The 23,866-nt window shown below is 38.1% G+C and overlaps 1 protein-coding gene across 4 annotated transcripts in view; it reads right to left on the minus strand.

Annotated features, from left to right (window-relative positions):
- LOC149807885 (interleukin-6 receptor subunit beta-like) overlaps positions 1-23,866 on the minus strand; it is a 197,527-nt gene that overhangs the window by 21,261 nt on the left and 152,400 nt on the right. For all 4 annotated transcript variants that reach the window (XM_089971622.1, XM_089971604.1, XM_089971613.1 and 1 more), the window contains 4 exons: positions 15,324-15,546; positions 8,967-9,127; positions 6,089-6,260; positions 896-1,054 (listed from right to left, as the gene is read on the minus strand). In XM_089971622.1, coding sequence (XP_089827748.1) covers positions 896-1,054; positions 6,089-6,260; positions 8,967-9,127; positions 15,324-15,546 — 715 coding nt within the window. The remainder of the gene's footprint in view (positions 1-895; positions 1,055-6,088; positions 6,261-8,966; positions 9,128-15,323; positions 15,547-23,866) is intronic.

Raw genomic sequence — 23,866 nt, forward strand, 5'->3', positions numbered from 1 at the left:
TAAATATACTGTGTAAAAGAAATGAGAAGTTTGGTCTAATTTGATAGAAAAGACAACTAAATTGGTCATGTGGTTTGTAAATAGACTGTGTAAAACAAATGAGCAGTTTGGTTTAATTTGACAGAAAAGACAACTAAAATGGTCATGTGGTTGATAAATATATTGTGTAAAAGAAATGAGAAGTTTGGTCTAATCTGATAGAAAAGACAACTAAATTGGTCATGTGGTTTGTAAATAGACTGTGTAAAACAAATGAGCAGTTTGGTTTAATTTGACAGAAAAGACAACTAAAAAGGTCATGTGGTTGATAAATATACTGTGTAAAAGAAATGAGAAGTTTGGTCTAATTTGATAGAAAAGACAACTAAATTGGTCATGTGGTTTGTAAATAGACTGTGTAAAACAAATGAGCAGTTTCATCTAAAATTTGACAGAAAAAACAACTGCACTGGTCATGTGGTTTGTAAATAGACTGTGTAAAACAAATGAGCAGTTTCATCTAAAATTTGACAGAAAAGACAACTGCACTGGTCATGTGGTTTATAAATAGACTGTGCAGTTTACTTTAACTCACTAAGTGCAATTTACAGTTGGATTCAACTTTTAAGTGAATATATACAGTATCCATAACAAATTCTGAATAATTTGTGCTACAATCAGTAAAATGGTCAATCTAAAAGACCAACAAATGACAAAGTATCATAATATTACAATGGCGTGGATGTTTCCAATAATATTTCTACAACCTACTGCCACAAATTTTGATGCTTTGCCAATCTGATTGTGTATTATATTTGCTAATGTATTGGAATCACCTTAGTAACTTTACTTTCTTCACTACTAAAGTACACCTGGCCACTTTAATGACTTTACCTTTTGTCACTATAAAGTATACCTGAACAATTCAATTCCTGATCTGCCTTGCAGTACAGTATCTCATAATGCTTCACATAAGCTCTGGTTTCTGGGCACAACAACCTCTCCCACTGTACACACAAAGCTCTGTTGGGTTGGTAAGAACAAAGCTCTAGGTTATGGGGTGGGACCGAGGGTTCTGAAAAGAAGACAAGGATGCTATACCAGCATGTTATCAATGATTACACAGCTTGCATCTTTCAAGTTCTAAGTAGTCTCTAAACTGGGAAATATAGATGGAATATACTTTCCTTGTGAAGTGAGAACCCCTCCAGCTTTTATCAAAGTTGATTCTGGCTTTTGCAAGGTTTCTTGTGGTGAGCGTGTGCTTCTCAGCATGAGTGGACGTAGTAACTGAGATATTCATGGGTTTTGCCAGGTCCAATCCCTATTAAAGAGATCACTACCCAACTGCCACCTAGGTGGGCAGAGAACCTTTAGCTCTTTTAGCTAAAAGTTTTATCTGGGAGGACTGAATTTGCGAGGTAGTAGTAGTTCTCCTGAAGTATTATGATTGGGTAATGTACTTAACCCTTTACCTCATGTAAGCGCCCTTGGACATCTCTACTCCATTCTCATACTCCATTCTCATGGAAGTGCCTATTGACTCCTCTACACTATTCTCATGGAAGTGCCTTTCAATGCCTGCTGTAAATACATCAGCCATTTTAAGCAGGTTTTCATAGCGCCACCTTCAGGGAAAACACCCTATTAGATACTACATTCATTGATGTAAATGACCATGTCAGATCATGTGGTCTTTGTTTAAGATCTGGTCGAAGTCTGCTATTTAAAATAAATGGGTTGCATTCTCCACTCTCCATAATGGAGGCCGCAGATTTCGTTCAATACTTTCTTGAGTTTTCATGATTAGAATCACAACTATGAAAGCTTCAATAACTTAAGTAAAGGCTCTGATATTGATGTAGGAAGGAATTAGTTTTTATAAATTATCAAATTCAAATGATTTAGTGATATAGACACAGACAAAGAACTTGTAAATTTCGAGTATGAGAAATGGTAGCTACAGTTGGTCATGCGGCTTCACTGACTTAAGGGTGAATAAGTTCTCTCAAGATTTTAATGCACATTAAAAAAACTTTCTTGAAAAATAATTATACAGCTATAATGATTGGATTTCACTCTTAAATCTTTCTATCTTCAACAGATGTGTACCAAAAGTGTAAAGGTTAAAATTGATGTTTAATGTAACATATACTACACTGCTTAACCTGGACAGGCAGGCCTATGTGTACGAGTCAAATAGGTAACAGATGTTCTATTTATAGCACACTGCACTGGGAAACTTGGGTACATGTATATCGAATGTCTAAAATGCTAAAGACTCTATGAGGTGAAGGGTTAAAGAAACTAAAATTAATGCTGGACAATCCTATTAACCAAATTTTTAATTAAAGAAATGATTATTTAAAAAAATTTAATCTAATTTAATTTACTTTCGAGCAACAAACATTGGATCCCTACTTTGTCCCACATGGTACCTATAGCAGAGTGCCTTACTTATCTCCATACAATTCCACAGTTAAGTGTTAGGTGATTACTACTGGTAAGATGCCACACTAAACAACATAATACTTGTATCAGCTTCTCATTAACGGATTAAGTAACTGGTCCTTACAAGACCTGCCAACCATAATAAGACCTTCTCAGTATGGCAGTCAATTTTTTTCTGTAAGTATGACCAGTTTTTGGCATGGTGCAATAAAATATCATGAACTGCTATTGTCAAGCTTGAAATCATCCATTTAAAAGTCCAAAATTATGCTTCAAAAGTTTGTAAAGTTTACTTTAACCTTAATTACTTCCAGTACAGTTTTTCATGTAATCCTTAAAAATAATTACATTTCACATTGGGGCAGTGGCAATCTTTCCTGCCAAGTGACATGCTCAAATCAACACACGATGTCCACTAGATGTAACTGTTGCCCTTCCCGCTCTTTTCCCCAAGAATCTGAATATTCTCTTTCATTCATCTGTTCTATTAAAACCTTTTAAGAGGTTTATTGTCCCTTTCTTCCTAACCTGTAGCTTCTTCGACACCATTTGGAAAAAAACAATAAGCAAAACTTATGGGCAGTTTAAAGCATGAAGTTAGTCTGGTTCTCAGACTAATTTTACTTAATCTAATATGAAACCCAGATCTGAATTAAACACAGACAAACCAGTATCTGAATTTTACCTTTAACAATCATATTTCTGTAATTTGTGGGGGTTTTTCATCTGTATTTTAAATGTAATTTGTGTAAGACTTATGGCAAAATCTTAACGGCTGGCAGGTTTGCCATTCTACCAGCCCTCAGGATCAGCCCTTAAGGAAGCAAGACTTGCAACTGTTTGTCTTTTGTCAACAAGCACATATAGCAGCAGTTTCTTCTGTCTGACAAACTGAGTGCTTATGATCTTGTATTACGCTTTCTCATTGGTTTGCTTAAGAAATGGACTAGCTGTTGAGCATGCGACAGTCGCTAATAATTAAACCGATCACAATTGTTGCTTCATACTGTTGGCTTGTGGGAAAACGGCTAAATACAATCCCACATGTAAAGTTTACAGTGCCACTACTATTTAAATATATGATTAATAGTATCGTATTAATATTAACATGAATTGTGATGATGTAAGCTCATATAAACATAAAATATGTAAATGTTTCTAATCGGGGATGTCGAACTACTAGAAAGGTGAAAGCCAACAAGACAATGAAAGAAGAAAATTGAGATCATATAGATCAAATATGTGAAATAGATAAAATATACGTGTCCAAAAGTTTCAATTAGAAGGACTGATGGTGAGTTGCAAATACTGTGTGCAATCAGGACTAACTACTTCAATTTATTGGGCAACACAAATATCTGCTGGGCAACCATATTTTTTAAACTGGTTACCAAGAGACAACCATGGATTCTCAAAAAAAAATTATCCCTGGGGTTCTATGAATAAATGCATTACTGTCCTGGAATATGCACCAATTTGTGGGGAAATGGCATGCATTTACTGGCCAGATACGGCTGTCATGCACTTTTGGGCATTCTTGTTACCATCAATCATTGAAATTTCAAATAGCATGGAATGATACACATACCCAAATAATACTGAATTTGGTGGTAGGGGCAAGTGGTGAACACTGTGGGTTCCATTCTTCACAGACCTGCCTCCATATGAAAATCTCAGTACTGTTTTCAATATCAAACAATCATTTGTCATTGATCATCACCCAACTGCAACAATTATCTATAATACAATTAAAACTGCCTCAATGGGATGCTCCATAATTTCTTATGATGATTTCTCACATTTGTTTTCTCTCCCTGAACAGTTTATAGTAACCTTCATGGTATACAGCTTTTTACATTGACCTTTTCAAACACGTTTACTCCTAAATTCATACAATGTAACAGTAATGTTAGCCAAGTTCTCCCACTTAGATTTACACACTTAAATTCTTAACAATATGCTCTGCAAGCTGTTTTGTCTGGCCATTTCCCACATTTCCTCCTTTTCAAGATCAGTCAATCACATGGCAAGCTCCAGACTTGGAGCTGTTCCAATAACATATATACTTGAGAAATAGTAAAGGTATTTTTAAAGCGGAGTATTCACCCACAAACACAATTTAGTAATCTGAGTACCCTGGAATCTATTTTTAAAATCCCTATTTGTGTACTATGTATGTTTAAATGAAATCTTTGGGTTATAACTGATTATTAACTCCAGATTGATATAAAGAAATTATGGCAATTTTGGACCCATAGATATTGTTTGACTCATTACCAGAGTCGAAGCAAATATTTAAAAATTATACCAGTGCATGAAAGGTATATGATGGAATCTCAGACTGATAGATGCCAATATTTGATGTGCTAAATGTGAACAATACAAAGTTTACATGAAGCGAAGTTTTTTGTTCAAACCTTCATATATGGCACTCAGCTATACACTATCACAAAAGTCTGCATTAATATGCTACAAAATGACAGAAAAATCCTTGTTCAAAAATATTTTGAAGAATTGTAAACATTTTAAACTTTAGATGCTTGCCATTTTATAACCGTTTAGAAAACATATATTTTATATCCTTATCTAGTGAAATAGAAAGGTATAATAAAATATTCCAAACGTCAAAACCAGCCACCCTAATATTATCTTACATTAAATCACATGCTTCTGAAATGTTCTATCAATATGTTTATTCTATCCTTCCCTTTTGCATTTTCAATTTACCCTTCCTCAAGCATATTAATTGACAAGGCAACTAACCAATCAGTATGAGGCATACTCGGGCCACTGGAGTTAATATAAACAATACCTGCTGACTATGTCATTTTCTCAGCAGAACTGTGGAAGGAGAATGCATAAAATTGGCTTTAGGAAAATGTAACTCATCATGTCTCTCATGCAAATAAGAAACATTTGGATGTTCTGGAGCAGGTGTTAAAAAGTCAGACAGTTGCACTGTTATGCAGTATTAAATGGCAAAAATCATCTATAATCATGACTCGGGATTATTATTACGGTGTTGTACAATTTCACTTACCCTCTCTGGATTCCCCATTGTGCCCATCGATAAAAAAGTGCAAACATTCAAACAATTAAAAACATTACCAGCTCATTTTTATTATTACCTCTGAAGGTCAGAAGTTGAAATGGCCATGTAGAGCTAGCAATTTTCTGAGATATGCACATCAGAAGTCAGGTTAAGCTGTGTACTCTCAAACCCAAATCAACCCCTATTATTCAAATGTGAAGAAAAAAATGTAGATTCCTTACACTCTTTAAGATATACATATTCCTTTTTCACAACCAGGATTACCAAAGGGGAAAATCTGGGGAATACCATCTCTTTACTCAGTGCAAAAGTGCAATACTCCAGAAATGTAATTACAATTTCCAAACATTAAAAGACAAATCTAAAAGTATAAATCTAACAAAACTGAAACTTATATCAGATGCAAACAATTGGCATGATAAAAATGCATACCACCAAGTTTTGTGAAGATATATCAAACATTTCAGGAGAAATCAAATGAAGGGCAGACAGGCACAATTTGTAATAAATATACAGACAACACTTAAAACTCCAGTGTGCCCTTCCCCCAAGGTCCGTTTGTGGTATGATATGGAATAATTTTTTTCTTTCCCTAATATAGCTTACTTGTGTTTCTGATATAGGTACAGGTGTTCCATATAAAACCACTGCTAATAACTTGATCTTCCCAGGTAAGGGCTTGCACTGATAGGCCAAACAAATTTTCGTCCACCCGTCCAGGCAATTTCAGTGTGACATGGGTCTGAGATAGAGGCACATCCATCCAATTTATAGGCTCCTGTCAAAAATACACAAAGAAAATCCAAAATCTTGTTTCAATTTCAAATTGTACACATTCTGCATTTACTTGCACAGGGCCTAATTACTGCTTGTTTGTCAAGTTAATTGTAAGGTGTGTAAAATACCTGAGCAACATGTAACAGTAATCTGCTACAAAGATTTAATTCATACAGTTTGATGTACATGTATTACGTTTTATTTTGTTATGTTCATTTTTAGTGGTATCTAGTACCTGCAGATGATAGCATTTGTACTGTTGGACGCTGTGAGTGAGCTTCAATGCCAACTACTTCAGGCTAGACCACAACAGCCAACCATACAAACATCATAATTCATCTATTACAAAACCTATGGGGAACCTGTATTTAAATTGATTTTGCTAAATTAAAATAAACAAATATTTGACAAGAAGTCTTGTGTTAATGTTTCTATAACAATCATGCATAAATACACGGTATGATGTGACAGGATTTATATGCTTTTGTCATTATGGACCTGTTGTTTTGTCACGTTATGCATCAAATCCTCCATGTGCTTAAATGCATCCAACAAATGTCTGACAATGTCCAATAAGTACCTGACAATGTCCAATAAGTACCTGACAAACTGACAATGTCCAATAAGTACCTGACAATGTCCAATAAATAGAAAAAATACTGGATCATCTCACACAATGCATTTGCATAGAAAGACATGCAAATAATAATAATAATAATAATAATAATGATACACTGTAATAATAATAATATCACCATCACCACCAATAATAATAATAAAGCTAAAATATACTAGCATTTATATCATGATTATATAGCAATAATAAGTCATATACTCTACTTTGACAGTTAAGTGCCATAAAACTGTGTAGGTTAACCCATGACCCTATGTATAAGTTCAATGCCTCTACCACATTTCAATATCAGCATGTTTGGATGCCCCATGCCACATCTCCATAAAAGCACTTCCACTTTGCATGGTCAGTTTCTAGTGCCACCTTATAGGAAAAAACCTTAAAGTAAAACAGGATTTCTGGAAGCTTCCATGACATTAAAGCCCAAGCAAGTGTAGTACATGAATCCTAAATAGCCAATCAAAGATAAGAGGGCATCCCAAATAACCAATCAAAGCCAAGAGGATATCCTAAATAGCCAATCAAAGATATCAGAAATTCACCCCAAATGAAAACAGCTGCTGCTATCATTGCACAAAGAATCATGGAGTCCAGATGATCAGATTGAAATCTGAGGACTAGATTTATCTTCAGACCTTTCCTGTAATTTTCAAAAAGTGGAATTGAGTTAGGTTTGTACATGAGACTCACCACTTGATGCAAAAGCATGCACAAACATTGCTTTTATCATTTTATCATTTAGAAAGAAACAACAACCACTTAATATTGAATATGAAAGCTTTAAATATGCTTATGTACATTGCTTATGTACATAGATCAATGTGCAGTATTTCCCACCCATTAGTATTGGGATAACATTGGCAGGTGGCATGCTGTTCTATAAATAACACTGTAAAATGTAGAAACAGACATGATTGCTGTGCTATAGTTCAGTGGTAGGCATGACAAGGGAAAAAGTTAATTTGACACACTTTGCATTGCCATCATTTATCCAATTTTTTGGACATTAAAAAAAAACACTTTTCTTGCTGTCATTCTTGCTTGATAATTGGTGCACAAAGGAAGAATATTTTTACAGAATAATTGGGGTAATGTCATAATTTGGGTAAACAAAAGTGTTTCATGATCAATTAGCTGACTCTGAGTACAGTAAAACATGTTAGATTATATTCCAGGTTGAATTTGGTTTGTCACCTTAAAAAAAATATGTACCTGGTGTCTGGAAATTTTATGTAGAACTGAAAATGACTGCCAATTTTTGAAAATATAGTTTTTTGGACGCCGGAAGGTCTGTAGATTTTTAATAATATCATAGTCCCTAATGTCACAATCTTTCTATCACAATATTCTGGTACCATAAGCAGTACAAAATTATGAATTTGATGATAATGGCCTGGATAATTTTGGTGAAGAATTGAATCATTTGTAAATGAATAGTTGTAAGTGACACAATTTTCACATAACAAATATATTTTATTAGAAATCTAAAAGGATAATTTAAAAACTGAGTAATATGCAAAAACATTTTATTTTGTAAATTGAGTCATACTGCAGTGCTGTATTTTACATATAATGCATACTAAATTATAAACAGTATAGACCTTCACGTAATGCATCAACAGATTGGAATCTGTGATGCTCATTCTACTCATGATTTCAACTAGGTGGCATGTTGGTGCTTAATGAAACATCAGCACATCAATGACTATTCAGTGCTCAGGTATGAGAGTCAAGTACAGGGACACACTACAACTGACAGCTGACTGAGGCTGTTCAGGGCAGGACTCAAACCCACAACCTCTGAGCTCTGACTCTGGCATTTTACCACTGACCTACCTTCACTCTAATATCTGAATCGGAGTGTTCAGATCCAAGTTGCCGCTCAGAATGTGGTATACTGATTCAGTAGATTACATTATTTGCAAACAAATACTGCATATGAAATATTTTGATTGACAACAAGTGAAGTACCTTTTGTTAGTTGGTTTCTTTATTTTATTCATTTCATTATTTTTTTTATACCAAATTTGCTGCAATTTCCAAGTATTATTAAGGGTATTATAAAGTACTCACATCACATGTCTCTGTAGGTCGGTACCCCTTACACCAATAAATAGTGAAGTTGGTTAGTTGTTTCCAAAGCTCTGATAAATGGTTCAGCATGGTGAAGTTCAGAGTGACTGTTGTTCCCGTCAAACTGTCAGCTTCTACTATCAACTCTGGGACTTTGGGTTCTGAAATAAAGATGTTCATATTTACTTTTAAAATATTTTCTGACAAATATCATTACTGTGCTCTGTTTTAAATAAAAGAGGTGAGTTTAAAAGTCGTTCACCTGTCATTTATGGGACTCGTGTGCTGAAAAATGGCGTTAAACCCCACCACAACAACAACAACATTTATGGGACACACAGCTACAGATGTACTGATGCAAACTACCTGAAATAATAGATGGGCTTATTTATTCTTCATCTGCAGTAAACAATTTAATTTCATAAGAAAATATGGAATAAGATTCACACTAAGTGAATGATGCTCTGTTGGTAATAAAGAATGTGTGGGAATTCATAATAAGTCTTAGTCTAAGTTCTGTCCTCCATTTATCTTTTTGCTGCTGATTACTGAAATCATCTTAGATACTTCTGAAAAACTAAATTTTGGAGTAAAATATGTTTCTCCGATAATACTTACCTCATCATAATACCTTAGGATTATGAACACAACTTAAAAACACATCCCTTCCATGTTAAATATTAGCTACAATACAGCTAAAGGTTGTCTGCCCACATAGGTGAAGTCAGACAAGAATGATTTCCCCTTGGTTCATGGGACAGGTGACACATAGGTGGAAGTCAGACAAGAATGATTTCCCTTTGATTCATCGGACAGGTGCCAAATCCCACCTTTACTTCAGTTAGTACTGGAGAAGAATGCATACACTGCCAGTAGGATGTCACTGCCAGTTGGTGGGGAGGGTGTATCCATATCTGATGAGATAAGTATTAATGAAGAAATGTTTTTTTACTCCAAAAATCAGTTTCTTCTTCAAATTCCTTAACCAATCATAATAACTTAGAATAGGTCCGATGTGGAAGGAGTTATGGTATGTTAAGATATAACATGGCTGGAGTAGCAAGTCCATATGCCTCATTTCCCCCTCATATTCAGTGGAAGTCACAGAGCCTTGTTATTGAGTAGTTGCCAAATGACCTGTGAATGTAGCCAGTTTTACTTCTACTATAGGTCCTGCCAGATCAAACTAAGCCTTGTGGATAAAGCTAGAGAAAGTCATCTTTAACTTTCATTGCAAAACTTGTATCATACTCATTAGCAAACAGCTATGCCTGAATGCAATAATTTTTGGTGCCTGCTCTAACCTCATGAGTAGAAATATGCAATAACTTTATTTGATCTTGGGTTAATTCTTTGTATGCAGAGCAAACAACGTAACTTAAAATGCACGATACAGCCTGAGTTATCAACCTCTCCCTCTTTGAAAGGTAATAATAAATAAGGTATCCCTCCTTGCACTATTTGTTTTAGGTACCACATCAAAAGTCTTCACCAGGTCCTGTAGACAGCCCAGATATATAGTGTCCAACATGGAAAGAGGTTAATCACAACCAAAAAGTCTGAATGCCCATGAGAGGGAGCCTATTCTTGCTGTCTTGAGTGAAACTGAAATATCCCATTGGAGTTCTAGATAGTTCAGGTAAACTGACATGGCATGTAATTCCGTGAACCGCCTGCTGCACTACAAGGAATAGGAAGCAGCTCTTATGAGATGCTCCAGATAGTGGTTCAAGTGATATCTTATTCAACCATGTCAGAACCCATGGTAGATTCCATTTTGGGCCAAAACCTTCAGTTGCGACAGTTAAAAGTTTTCCAGAAGGTCAACAAAGTCATGGCTTTGTTCTATATATATTCCCTTCTGTGGTGTTACAACCTGTCTGAGTTTGTAGAATGGTAATCTTATATTGTGATGGGTACTAGGTTTTATTTATACTAAAAAGCAATAAGAGAAAGCTGGCTATTTAGGGTAATGATGCCTTTATGTTGAGAAATATGTCTTTGGTCATAACACTGAGAGAAAATTTTCCACTTCCCTTGATGTGTTATCAATGTGGTGGGCCTTCTTACCCCAGTGATTCTAGCCACTATTTCTTTTGAGAACTGTTTACTCATGAGGGTTTGTCTGATATGATCTAGATGTGCAAATTCAACAGATGTGAATTTGGATGAAACTCCTGCCATCAAGGTTGTCGGAGCAGGTGAGGAACAGCGTTATTTTCTTGGAATTCCTGTCTGATTCACCGAGTCATTTATCCAAGATTTCTCCCACTTGAGAGGAGCAATCATCACAAGACAGCACCCTGATTCCCTTGCTTTTTGCGAGATCTTTGAGGTGTTGGAGGATAAGGGGAGACACTCACACAGTTTATACTGAAAGAACATTTACCTCCTTGACCTTGAGATCCAGGCATGGACACTAGAGATGTGTGCTTTTCAGTGTTGACGCTGCATTTAACTTAAAATTATCTGCGGAAAGAAGATACAGTCCTTCCTCCATTTGATTATATCATATGTTACTTTCTGTCTTTTGGGGATCATACATTTATTCAGCCCACAATGGCTTCTCATAGTTCAAAACGAACTGTTGATCGTTTGACCAGTATTCGCAATCCAGAACATAATCAGGACATCATCACTGCAACAAATTAAACTTTGGCGGACATTCCAGAAAATTGGTTAAACAGTTCTTCAACTGTAAAGAGATAATGTGCACCAGACAGGTGATTCATCTTTGTGTTCAAGAGCATCATCACATGACCAGACTGGTGTTTCATACGTGTCCCCAACAGCATCATCGCATGACCTGGGAACAGCTGATACATCACGTGATCTCAACATGTCGGACATGGCATTTATCAATCAAAGTTAGCCAAAATACAAGAATCTGTCACCACATTGACAGAGTCTTCCACAATGACTACCTTATCTCCGCGAGGTGCAACAGCTTTACAATCTTCATGGAGTCTGGCTGCTGAGGATACAGGTCAATCACATCATGACTTTAACCCTAAATTGGCCCTTGCTTGGTGCAGGGATGACAATACCAGATTCTCCCAAACAATGCATTATGCTGTGTCTGTTGACAAACTCCTGTTGGTGGACACTGTACCCACCAAGATACGCTAGGTTAGGTTATGATTCACATCATTATAATGGTCACTCCTTCCACACTGGGGGAGCTACCAGTGCTGCTAAGGCTGGAATTCCAGACCATCTTATCCAAACCTTAGATCGATGGTCCTCTATTGCATATTGTAGATATATTCAGGTGCACCCAGAGAATCAGCTTTGCACAGAGACAGATGTCACACCGTGTGCTTCACTAGTGGATCACACTTGTGTCAATCAATGCAATATTTGTTTCTTTACTTAGCAAGAACATCATACAATATTCTTTTTTATTATTTTTTTTTTTTACACTTCAGAGACACTGCATTGCTATCCCTATGCTACATCGGCTGTATCATCTATTAGTTAACATGTGAATTCCTAATTTGCTATCTAATACGTATATCTAACATTTCTACATTATGGCCATCAGGCAAATCATACAGTTCCAAACCTATTTCATGCATTTTCATTGTATGGAGTATTGGCTGATGCTTGTTATTATAGCATCCTCAGGATCAGACTTACCGAGTTTCAGTTATCAGTATTGCTATGTATATATAATTTAATTTATATCTGATTTAATGTTTTTTGTTTTATATAATTAATCCATTACATAATATAACTTTGTATCTTAATGCTGACTTAGTTCCTGACCTTGATACAAAATTAGTAAGAGTTGGAGTAAACAACTTCTTTTTTTATTTATTTTTATTGTGGGATTCATGGAGTGAAATCGAGCCTGTACTGGGAGTACGTGACCTTAGACATGTAAATAGTCTATCTTGTTCTAAAAAGTGATCACGTGACCCTCATACAGGAATCTGTTTTGCATCTTAAATTAGTGTACAACCTTTCAACTTTTTTCTATACAGAATTCAGTCAGTTGGACTTTTAAACACTTAGATACCAAGGTGTTAATTTTGTTGTGACCAGTTTGAGTTGAAATTCTATTTGATGGAATTATTCTTTTCCCTAGGAATATTTAAGTGCTCAGACAGAAATATTAGAAAAATCGTTTATTGAAATATTATTCAGAATTCAAACACCAGAATATTATTTTCTGTGGTTCAACAAATAACTTGTCATGTCAATACTATACTGGCTACAGTATACATCATCGCCTTCCAGTTTGGATTTCATTAGGACTCGAACTCAAATTCATCAGAACATTTTATTACTAGGACTTTTAATTTTTAATTTTGGATTATTCTTGGATTGCTTTTGGATTTGATTCTTAAAACCATAAGTTCTTTTCCTCATTTTTACCTTGTTTTTCTAGGGAAATAATTATTTTGTTAAATTTTACAAAGCTTGTTGTATTCACTTTTTACTTGTTACTGTTTATGAGAGCCTAAACACCTAATATTGTCCCTATATACCTAGTATCAGCCTCTTGTGGCTCCAGCTACAGTTGTCAGACACTCTTCACAACCCTACAAACTCCTACAGGCCTCTCTTCCTGAGGTATTCCTACAGAACAAATTCATTCAGAGCTGGGCTGGTGCAGTGTGCTGTGACAGGATTTGCCCCCATTATGTCAAAGATTTTATGTGTACAATAAAGTGTCTATTGAACCTATGTATTGTGTGTTATTTAAATGAATGGTTTTGACAACCCATTTGGGCTTTTTCCACATTGAACCATGGAGCCTAAATGAACATATTCTGAGCTGAATCTACAACAAGCCAAAGACTGCCATTGCCTTTTGCAGCAGAAGCCATCTGGAGTAACCCCCAAACAGGTTGTTCAATAAGTACCAGTCACTTGGGATGTCTGAAATAAAGCTTAACATATAAGAAATATGGACACAGAAGACCCTGCAAAATATCTGTGATCACTCAAGGAATAGTGATGTAATGACCTATGTTAGAAATGTTGAATTCCTCTATACAGGATGTTAACGTGGCCTTATGTCTAACCAAATTAATATCAAGTAAAGGAATGCCCATCCCCCTCTACCACATGTCATGCCTGCCTTAGAGGGACCTTCCTGTTCCTCATCTCATCCAAAATAAAAATGTAAAGAGCAGGGCTCTAGGGTCCCAGGAAGTCTGCCTCTTTGGTGGCCTATTGCGATCCAAGAAAGGTTACAGGATGATTCCCCAAAAGCAGACAAAGAGAAATGATCTATTTTATCACAAGAGTAACAGATGTGGCTTGAGCATTAAGATAAGTGAGTACAGAGTAGCTCTGTTATTACTTGAGCCATAGGAGAGATTGCCTCTACAGCACATATGCCTGCAGACTCTTGATGAAATGGTTTAGGCTATTTTTTTATATTGCAGAGAAAGGATAATTCTGCACCTATAGCATACTTTGATGTGTCCCCTGATGTTTCTTTTAAAAACTAGTGCATGTTTGTTTTGTTTATCTGCTATTCTTGGATACTGTGGCACTATACTGGCCATGGGTCCAATACTGAGTAGACATCATGTGACCTGTGAAGCTGAAACATGGTGCCAGGACATGATGCAATATTGGACAACTGTCACCTCAGGCATAAGAAAAGGTCATATTGAAATCTGTGCTGACCACATCAGACGGCAAAGTCCTGTCTTAATGGAAAACAGCTATTGTTTCCTATCGCTGACGGTACTGTTCGTGGTCTGGGCATCCAGAAATGAAATGTCACTGTAACCATTACAAGAAATGAGTTCTGACAGTTCATCCTGCAGCTGTTTGACATTAGTCAGTCATGGCATTTGACGGATACGGTACCAAGCCTAAAGAGATCCATAATAGGTATTGACTGGTTCATGGGTATATAATGCCCTGGGTCTGTAAGAGCAATTGGAAACAATGCCACTCAGCTGGCCATAGAGTGACATGGGACCATTGTGGCACTCTTCTGAATGTCTCTTCCCTGTGAATTCTATGATACCTGGATGGTTCTTTCATGCTTGATCAGATTTGGTATTGATCATCAGCAATCTATATCTTGATAGAACACAGTCTATCATCATTTCCTTTGTTTTGGTGCCAGGATCAATGACTGCAAACCTATAACAGGTCAAGTATACCTCCCTGAATTAACATACTAGTGACCATGGCCATGTACCAACATAGGTCTGTCTTGGCATTGCCACCAATATTTCTAGAAGAGTAGTGATATGATTTTTGAGATGGTTGCTATGTCATTATAGGAAAAAACATTCACTGTTTGGTTTAATAAAGAAATGTGTCAAGCTATTTCTCAAGAGAATTATTAATTCTAAAATGATTCTGATGCAACTGATGTCTTACTTCTTTCTAAAGCTGGGATGAAGAGTGTTGCATTGTGTTTGGATATACCAGCTGCATTAACTGCTGTAATCTTCAGGATGTAACTGTGTTCCAGATAGAGATGGATGCTTTTAAAGAAGCTACTGCCTGTGGAGAAATCCTTAAAATGATCCTTATGGTCAATGTCATAGTAATCTAGGTTGTATCTTTCAATTAGGCCTCCAGAGTACTTCTTATCCACTGGCTGAAATGAACAGATGAATAAACTAAATAAATAAAAATACCATGTATACTTGCTTACAAGACAAGTCCATCTAAAAACAACATAAACCCTATCTGCCATCACATAATGCACCATTAGATCATAGTCTATGTTGTTTGTTCTACTGATTACTCCTAACAAACTGCATAGACTCAGCTCTGGTGGCACATTATGCAATGGCAGACCTTGGTCTGTACAGCCTGCAGTTGGACCTGACGTATAAGGAAGTACAAACAGCAGATAAATCAATATTAAAAAAACTGCATCAAAAGTGATATTGAATTACTAATGATAAAGAAAATAACAAGTATTGTGAAGGTTGATATTTTGAGACCACAGAGACCAAGATCAGACAGTGACCCATAATAATCAGAATAATGATGACCATATTGTCTGTGCATTTGTTACAAATCTATATTTAAAAAATATTCTGTTGTATATTCCCAAAGCAATTTCTTCTTTCAGTCACAGTGATCTTTAACCTTTCTGAACCTCAAATAAATTAACATCTTCCTTATTCAAATTAAGCCATCCTTTCGGTTTGGTCCAGGTATGTGATGTAGAATTAATGTCAATGTGCGGAAACCATTTTTATCTTTCAGTCACAGTCACTTTAAACCCTGACCTTTTGACCCCCAAATCAATAAGGTTCTTCTGTATCCCAAATGCAAGCTATTCCAAAAAATGCAGACGGCAAAGAACAATAATTATGTAGACATTTTTCTCTTGGTTATTTACCTTGAACTTTGACTCTTTGAACACAAAACAAGTTTCTTCATTACCGAAGTGCAAGATATCCAGTATGGTAATTGTACTGTGCAGAAAAAATCAAGTTTCTGTGCAGAAATAAACTTGGTAACAGACATAGGAAAAGACAACTGTGTTTGACTTTATAGCTGGCATATAATAAGTGATTAAATGTGTTCATTTTCCTTTTTTGCTTCAGCATTAATAATGATGTAAAACTCAAACTTCATATTTCATTGATGTCATGGAGGGGGGGTGCATCTGCAAAGCAAGTCATATAATGTATCTATCCTTCACACAAGAACAAGAAACAAGGTATAAATATACGAATACATAATGATAAAATACTGTATTATTATTTAATTTCGTGGCTTAAAAAAAACATCATCGTGGGGTCTTAAATTTGAGGTTTTGCCTGTCAAAGCTTGTATACCTGTAGTTATTTAATTCTGTGGTTTACCTGCACAGATATCCAAAATACATAATAAAACAGATAATTCCATGCCAATGCAGACTGCAGTCACCTGAATGTTTACAACAATATTAACCCTTTACCTCATAGAGCTTAGTGACAATGTGCAGCACGCTATAAATAGAACACCTGTTACCTAGCAGACCGCATCCGCATAGGCATGCCTGTGAATTGTTAAGCAATGTAGTGGTGTTACGTTTAACAGCAGTTTTAACCATTTTACGTTTTAGGCAGACATTTATTATATGTTGAAAAATTGAAGAGTAAAGTCCGATTGTTATAGCTGTGTAATTATTTTTCACAGAAGAATATTTTATGTGCTATAAAATCGAGAGAGAACTCGTTCACCGTCATGTCAGTGAGGCCGCGTGACTGACCGTAGCTGCCATTTCCCATACTCGAAATTGACACGTTTTTCGTCTGCGTCTACATCACTAAGTCATCTGAATTTGATAATCAATAAAAAACTAATTGCTGCTTGCATAAATATCATAGCCTTTATCAAGGTTATTGAATCTTTCGTGTTTGTGATTCTACTCGTGAAAACTTCGTAAGTACTGAATGAAATCCTGCCTGTGAACTGTTAAGCAATTTAGTGTATGTTACATTTAACAACAATTTTAACCATTTTACATTTTTGGTACACATATATTATATGTGGAAAAATTTAAGAGTAATGTCCGATTGTTATAGCTGTGTAATTATTTTCCACAGAAGAATTTTTTTATGTGCTTCAAAATCTTGAGAGAACTCGTTCACCGTCATGTCCGCGAGGCCGCGTGACCAACCGTAGCTGCTATTTCCGATACTCGAAATTTACAAGGTTTTCGTGTGTGTCTATATCACTAAGTCATCTGAATTTGATAATTTATAAAAACTAATTGCTGCCTACATCAATATCAGAGACTTTACCTAATTTATTGAATCTTTCGTGGTTGTTATTCTAATCGTGAAAACTTCGTACGTACTGAATGAAATCCGCGGCTGCATTTTGGAGAGTGGAGATTACAACCCAGTTACTTTAAATAGCAGATATCGACCAGTGCATGAATAGCGACCACGTGATCTGACGTAATTGTCATTCGCAGAAATGAATGTAGTATGTAATAGGGGGGTTTTCCCCGAAGGTGGCGCTACGAAAACTAGCTCAAAATGGCTGATGTTTACTGCAGGAGTCAAAAGACGCTTCTATGTGAATCTTGTAAAGGTGTCAAAAGGCGCTTCCATGCGAATGGAGTAGAGGCGTCCAAAGACGCTTGTATAAGGTAAAGGGTTAAGACATCTATGAGTGCAAGGAAAAGATGTAGTAAGTTCAATACTTATACAATGTCTTCAACCTGAGTGAGTAACATCCACGGAAGTTGATGAAGCCAATAACACTAAAACAATACTACTACATCACTGTGCACAAATAAAACACCTGTCAAGATCAATCAGTGGAATCACTCCTTTCTTTGTGCCTGCCATATGTACAAACTGTTACTACTAGGCTTGACAATCCCATATGAAATAATTAGGCAGATTCCACCTGGAACTTAAGCAGACTCCAGGCGGAATCTGCCTAAAATGTTAAAAATCTGGTTAATACAAAGGCGGACATGGAAAATTTGAGAAGTCAAAGATGAATTAATCTAGAGTCTGTCTAACTCTAAGATGGACTTTTGTCAAATTCCTGCTATAAATACATCTTTAGGCATAATTTTGGACTTGGTTGATTTTCCACCCACCATCTAGGTGGAATTAGGAACTTAGTCACTGGCATCTATTATATGAAAGGAGGAATCTGGACTTAGTTTATTTTCTAACCAACATCTTGGCGGAATGAAGAACTTAGTCATTTACATCAGTTAAGTAAGGCATAATTAGGACTTGGCTTTTGTGTCTGTAAAGTTAAATGACTCAAAATATAGTGATATTTTGTGATTGTAATATCACTGACAGTTCAATAAAAATATCAATAAGATATAATAACATTTATTGTTTCTTGTACAATTTGAATGATTTTCAGCAGCATTTATATTTCCCATTTCTGATAGCTGTAATTTTATTGTTTATTTTGGGCACAATTTATAACTTCTTTCCACAGCTTTCCTTGTTAAATTTCTTTTTCAAATTTGTTGTTGTTGTATTTTTGTTTAACTTCAATTGGATTTAACTGCATTGAACGTTTTCATCTTGTTTTCCATTTTAAAACAATTTCGCTTTTCTCCTGACCTGAATTTCCTCAATATGGACCCATTTTTTAATATCGTCTCCGAAACATTTTTTTAAATAATGCTCTATCCGGTCCCATTCCACAACGAGCTTTCAAATAAGTATTTGTTCCGTTTATTGTTTAACAGAGGATCATTGTATAAAGCTTTCTGATTGGTCAAAACTTTGTAATTGCCCAATGAATCGTCGCGTAACAGAAACTGATGGGAAAGAGCATGTTTGGCGATTCGAATTTTCGAGCGGGACGAGAGATTGAATAACCATTTGAAAAATGTGCAGCAATGAGAATACCCTGAACGCAAATTTGATGGGAACATAATTGGTCAATCTGTATGAAAACTGAACGCCAGGACAAGCATTTGCTTTTTGTGCCATAAAGAGCTTTACAGTAGCTGCTAAAGTGCTAAATAGGACAAGGAATTGAATCAGGAATTAGGATGATTTCGAAGTTATACAACTCCAAACTGATTAACTTCAGAATTTAAGGAGGGACAATGTGTAGATCACTGGTGGGAATTGTTGCCAGATATCCATGTCTATCAAAGATAGTCGTATCTTTGCAGAATTTTCTTGGCTGAAAAGTAGAATCTACTTTCAATCTCGTGAGGCATTATTGTGTATATTATCAAAATATTCTTGGTGTGTTGGAATTCAGTGTAAAATAAGAGTAATTATATCATGATAAACGTTTGTCACAGCTGCTTATGGAACAAGGACTAATTCGAGAGACCACAACAGCATCATAGTTTGTGCAATCAAAAATCCAATCTGCAGTACAAGTGACAGAAGGCAGGCTCCTAGCTTTTCTTCTTCTCATAATCAAATTGTCTCAAATGGATGCTTTTCTGTAATTTTGCATTATTTTCACAGCTGAATTTTTCATGCAGATTAATATTTTATATATGTTTATGTGTTCACAGATGCCTGTGCATATGTTCCAGGCTTGATACTTTGATTTTTAAAACCATTTGATTATTTATTGTCAGATACTTCATATCATATTGTTTATACTGTATATGTTGGGTTTCAAGGGTTGTCATTGCCGCGGGCGGTTGTGGGAGATAAACACCCACTTCCCTTGGAAATCTCCCAATGGCTTGCGTCTGATAGAGCCTCTGACAACCAAATCCAGCTTCAGGCCTTCACGAGTGGCGGAACCTGTTTAAACTGACTAGAGAAGGGATGACAGGCGAGCTTCTGGCGCCTCAAAACCAGATGCTTCAGGCAGATGGGGCTCGTTAACCTTGGGTGGTCGCCCATCTAGGAGAAGGTAAACTCCGATTTCAAACCTTCGCTGCCTTGCGACTATAACCTCTCAGGGGAAAGGCTAAGGGAGTAAACCCCATCAGAAAATCCGGAGTCGGAGTCCATAAGGTGACTTGGCATTGATTTCAGTGTCATCTCGGCAACTCCTGCGACGCAGCTGGTGCCATGACGTATTGGTTTGTCCTTTCCCTTGTATTCATCAGCTGCGTGGAGAGGGGGGATCAGCTACATGGGTAACAGTTGATTCTCCATATCACCCTGCCCAGGCTTGCGCCCTGGAGAGGACACTCCAGCTTCGCTCCATAGCGTCGACACAACACGGGAAGCAGCAGTTTACCGGTTATAAGTCACCGCTCGATTGGCGTAGAGCCAGACGCCAGGGGTTGCTTCTGACAGTGGGAGAGACCAACATGTTTCACTGGACGGCTACCACCCGCCTCAAACTGGGCAGCCCCCAGCCAATAAGGTGCCATCCCGCCACAGTTCGCCTGCCTTGCTGGGTGCGTAAGGCTTAAGGTATGTGAGTACCTGACAAGCGGACTGCAACTACTGCACCAAGAAATAACAAAATAAAAATAAAAAAGAAGACTTCAATCCTCAAGCTAGGTACCTGGAATGTCCGGACCATGCTGACTGGGCTTTCAGATGATCTCCAGACAATCAGTGATGTTCATAAGACTTCAGTCATCAACGACAAACTTGCAAGGCTCCAGGTCGACATCACCTCACTACAGAAGACACGACTACCAGATTCTGGGTCCCTCAGAGAAAAGAACTACACATTCTTCTGGCAAGGAAAGAATGCAGATGAAGCTAGAGAGTTTGGTGTTGGATTCGCTGTCAGGAACACTCTGCTGGGAATGATAGAACCCTGCCAACAAGGAAATGAAAGACTGCTATCCCTCCACACCACAAACGGGCCTGTCAACCTGATCACTGTTTATGCTCCCACACTAACATCCGCCACAGACACCAAGGATGAGTTTTATGATGAGTTAAACTCGCTCATCGACAAAATTCCCAAGGAAGAGAACTTGATTTTGCTGGGCGACTTCAATGCTAGGGTGGGTACCGATCATGACTCTTGGCCCTCCTGCCTTGGCAAGTTTGGCATTGGGAAGATGAATGAGAATGGGCAGCGCCTTCTAGAGATGTGCTCGTACCACGAACTCAGCATCACCAATTCATTCTTTCAGACAAAGCCACAGCACAAAGTGTCTTGGAGGCATCCCCGGTCTAAACACTGGCACCAGCTGGACTTGATCATTACAAGACGGTCAGCCATGAAGGGTGTGCTTCATACCCGTACCTTCCACAGTGCTGACTGCGACACCGACCACTCGCTGGTGTGCTGCAAAATGAAGCTTCAGCCAAAGAAGATCCACCGCTCTAGGCAAGAGGGTCAACCACGCACTGATGTGAGCAAGACATCATATCCAGACATGGCTGAGGAATTCACATATGCTCTTTCCAAGACGTTTGACTCAGAACCCCCCAACGGCAGTGCCAAAGAAAGATGGGATTACATCAGAGAGACTGTATACAGCACAGCCACATGGATCTTTGGTAAGAAGCAATCAAAGAACAATGACTGGTTTGAGGCTAACTCTGCCACACTCATGCCAGCCATAGAAGAGCGTTGCAGTGCTAACCTGCAATACAAGCAATCCCCGTCAGAAGACACTACAGGCATACAGGTCTACCAGAAGCAAAGTGCAGAGATTAGCACGGCAGTGTGCCAATGAATACTGGCTTCAGCTCTGTCAGAGTATCCAGTCAGCAGCAGATATTGGTAACATCAGAGGCATGTACAATGGCATAAAGAAAGTAATGGGTCCCACGAAGAAACTGACAGCTCCACTGAAGTCTGCCACAGGCGATACCATCCACAACAAGGGCAAGCAGATTGAGCGTTGGGTGGAATACTACTCCGAACTGTACTCCAAAGAGAATCACATGAACAATGATGCCCTCAACGCCATTGAAAACCTCCCTCTCATGGCCGAACTGGACGAGAAACCTACTGTAGACGAACTAAAGAAGGCCTTAGAGAAACTGTCCCTAGGTAAAGTCCCAGGGAAGGATGGCTTCACAGCAAAACTCATCAAGTGTGGATGTAGTGTGCTTCTCACACACCTGCACCACCTCCTCTGCCAGTGTTGGGACGAGGGGGCAGTGCCTCAGGACATGAGAGATGCTAACATCATAACCCTGTACAAGAACAAGGGCGACAGAAGCGACTGCAACAACTACAGGGGCATATCACTTCTCAGCATTGTGGGTAAAGTTTTCGCACGCGTGATCCTGAACAGGCTGCAGACGCTTGCTGACAGAGTTTACCCAGAGTCGCAGTGCGGGTTCCGCGCAGAGAGGTCCACAATCGACATGATCTTCTCTGTCAGGCAACTGCAGGAAAAATGCAGAGAACAACACAGACCCCTCTTCCTGGCCTTTATAGACCTCACCAAGGCATTCGATCTGGTCAGCAGAGACGGACTCAAAATTGGTTGCCCTCCAAAGCTGCTAAGTATGATCCAGTCCTTCCACGATGACATGAAAGGCACAGTGCAGTACGATGGCTCAACATCCGACCCCTTTGACATCCGCAGTGGAGTTAAACAGGGCTGTGTCCTTGCCCCCATGCTCTTCGGCATCTTCTTTGCAGTCCTGCTCAAGCATGCCTTTGGAATGTCCACAGAAGGGATTTACCTGCACACACGATCAGACGGCAGACTGTTCAACCTGGCACGACTGAAGGCAAAGAGCAAAATGCGTGAAGTAACCATCAGGGACATGCTCTTCGCAGATGATGCTGCTCTAGCCACCCACACAGAAGCTGAGCTTCAGTGCCTGATGGCTCGCTTTGCTAAAGCATGTGATGAGTTTGGGTTAACCATAAGCCTAAAGAAAACAAACGTGATGGCTCAGGACGCGGACCACCCAAGCATCATCATCAACAACTACGAACTTGAGGTGGTGAGTCAGTTCATGTATCTCGGCTCTACCATCACCAACAACCTCTCGCTCGATGCTGAGCTCAACAAGCGGATCGGAAAGGCATCAACAACTCTCTCCAGGTTGTCGCAGAGAGTGTGGAACAACAGCATGCTGACCATGAACACTAAGATCACCGTGTACTGTGCATGCGTGCTAAGCACTCTCATGTATGCCAGTGAAACCTGGACTCTGTACGCCTCACAAGAGAAAAGACTGAGCGCCTTTCACATGCGATGCCTCCGACGCATACTCGGGATCACCTGGAGCGATCGAGTAACAAACAACAAGGTGCTTGAGCGTGCCAAGATTCCCAGCATGATCACACTCCTCCGCCAATGCCGCATCAGATGGCTGGGCCATGTACGTCAGATGGTTGACGGACGGATCCCCAAAGACATTCTTTATTCGGAACTCACTTCTGGCAAAAGGTCGATTGGACGGCCACATCTCTGCTTCAAGCATGTCTGTAAACATGACATGAAAGCCCTTGATATTGATATCAACACCTGGGAAGAGCTCACTCTAGACAGATCAGGCTGGCGACATGCTCTGATCACTGGTCTGAAAGCCAGAGAGGACAAGCAACGCTTGCTAGCTGATGAAAGA

The sequence above is a fragment of the Sinohyriopsis cumingii genome, chromosome 1 (assembly GCF_028554795.1).
Source record: "Sinohyriopsis cumingii isolate HCF-2022 chromosome 1, ASM2855479v2, whole genome shotgun sequence".
In the NCBI taxonomy this organism is placed as follows: domain Eukaryota; kingdom Metazoa; phylum Mollusca; class Bivalvia; order Unionida; family Unionidae; genus Sinohyriopsis; species Sinohyriopsis cumingii.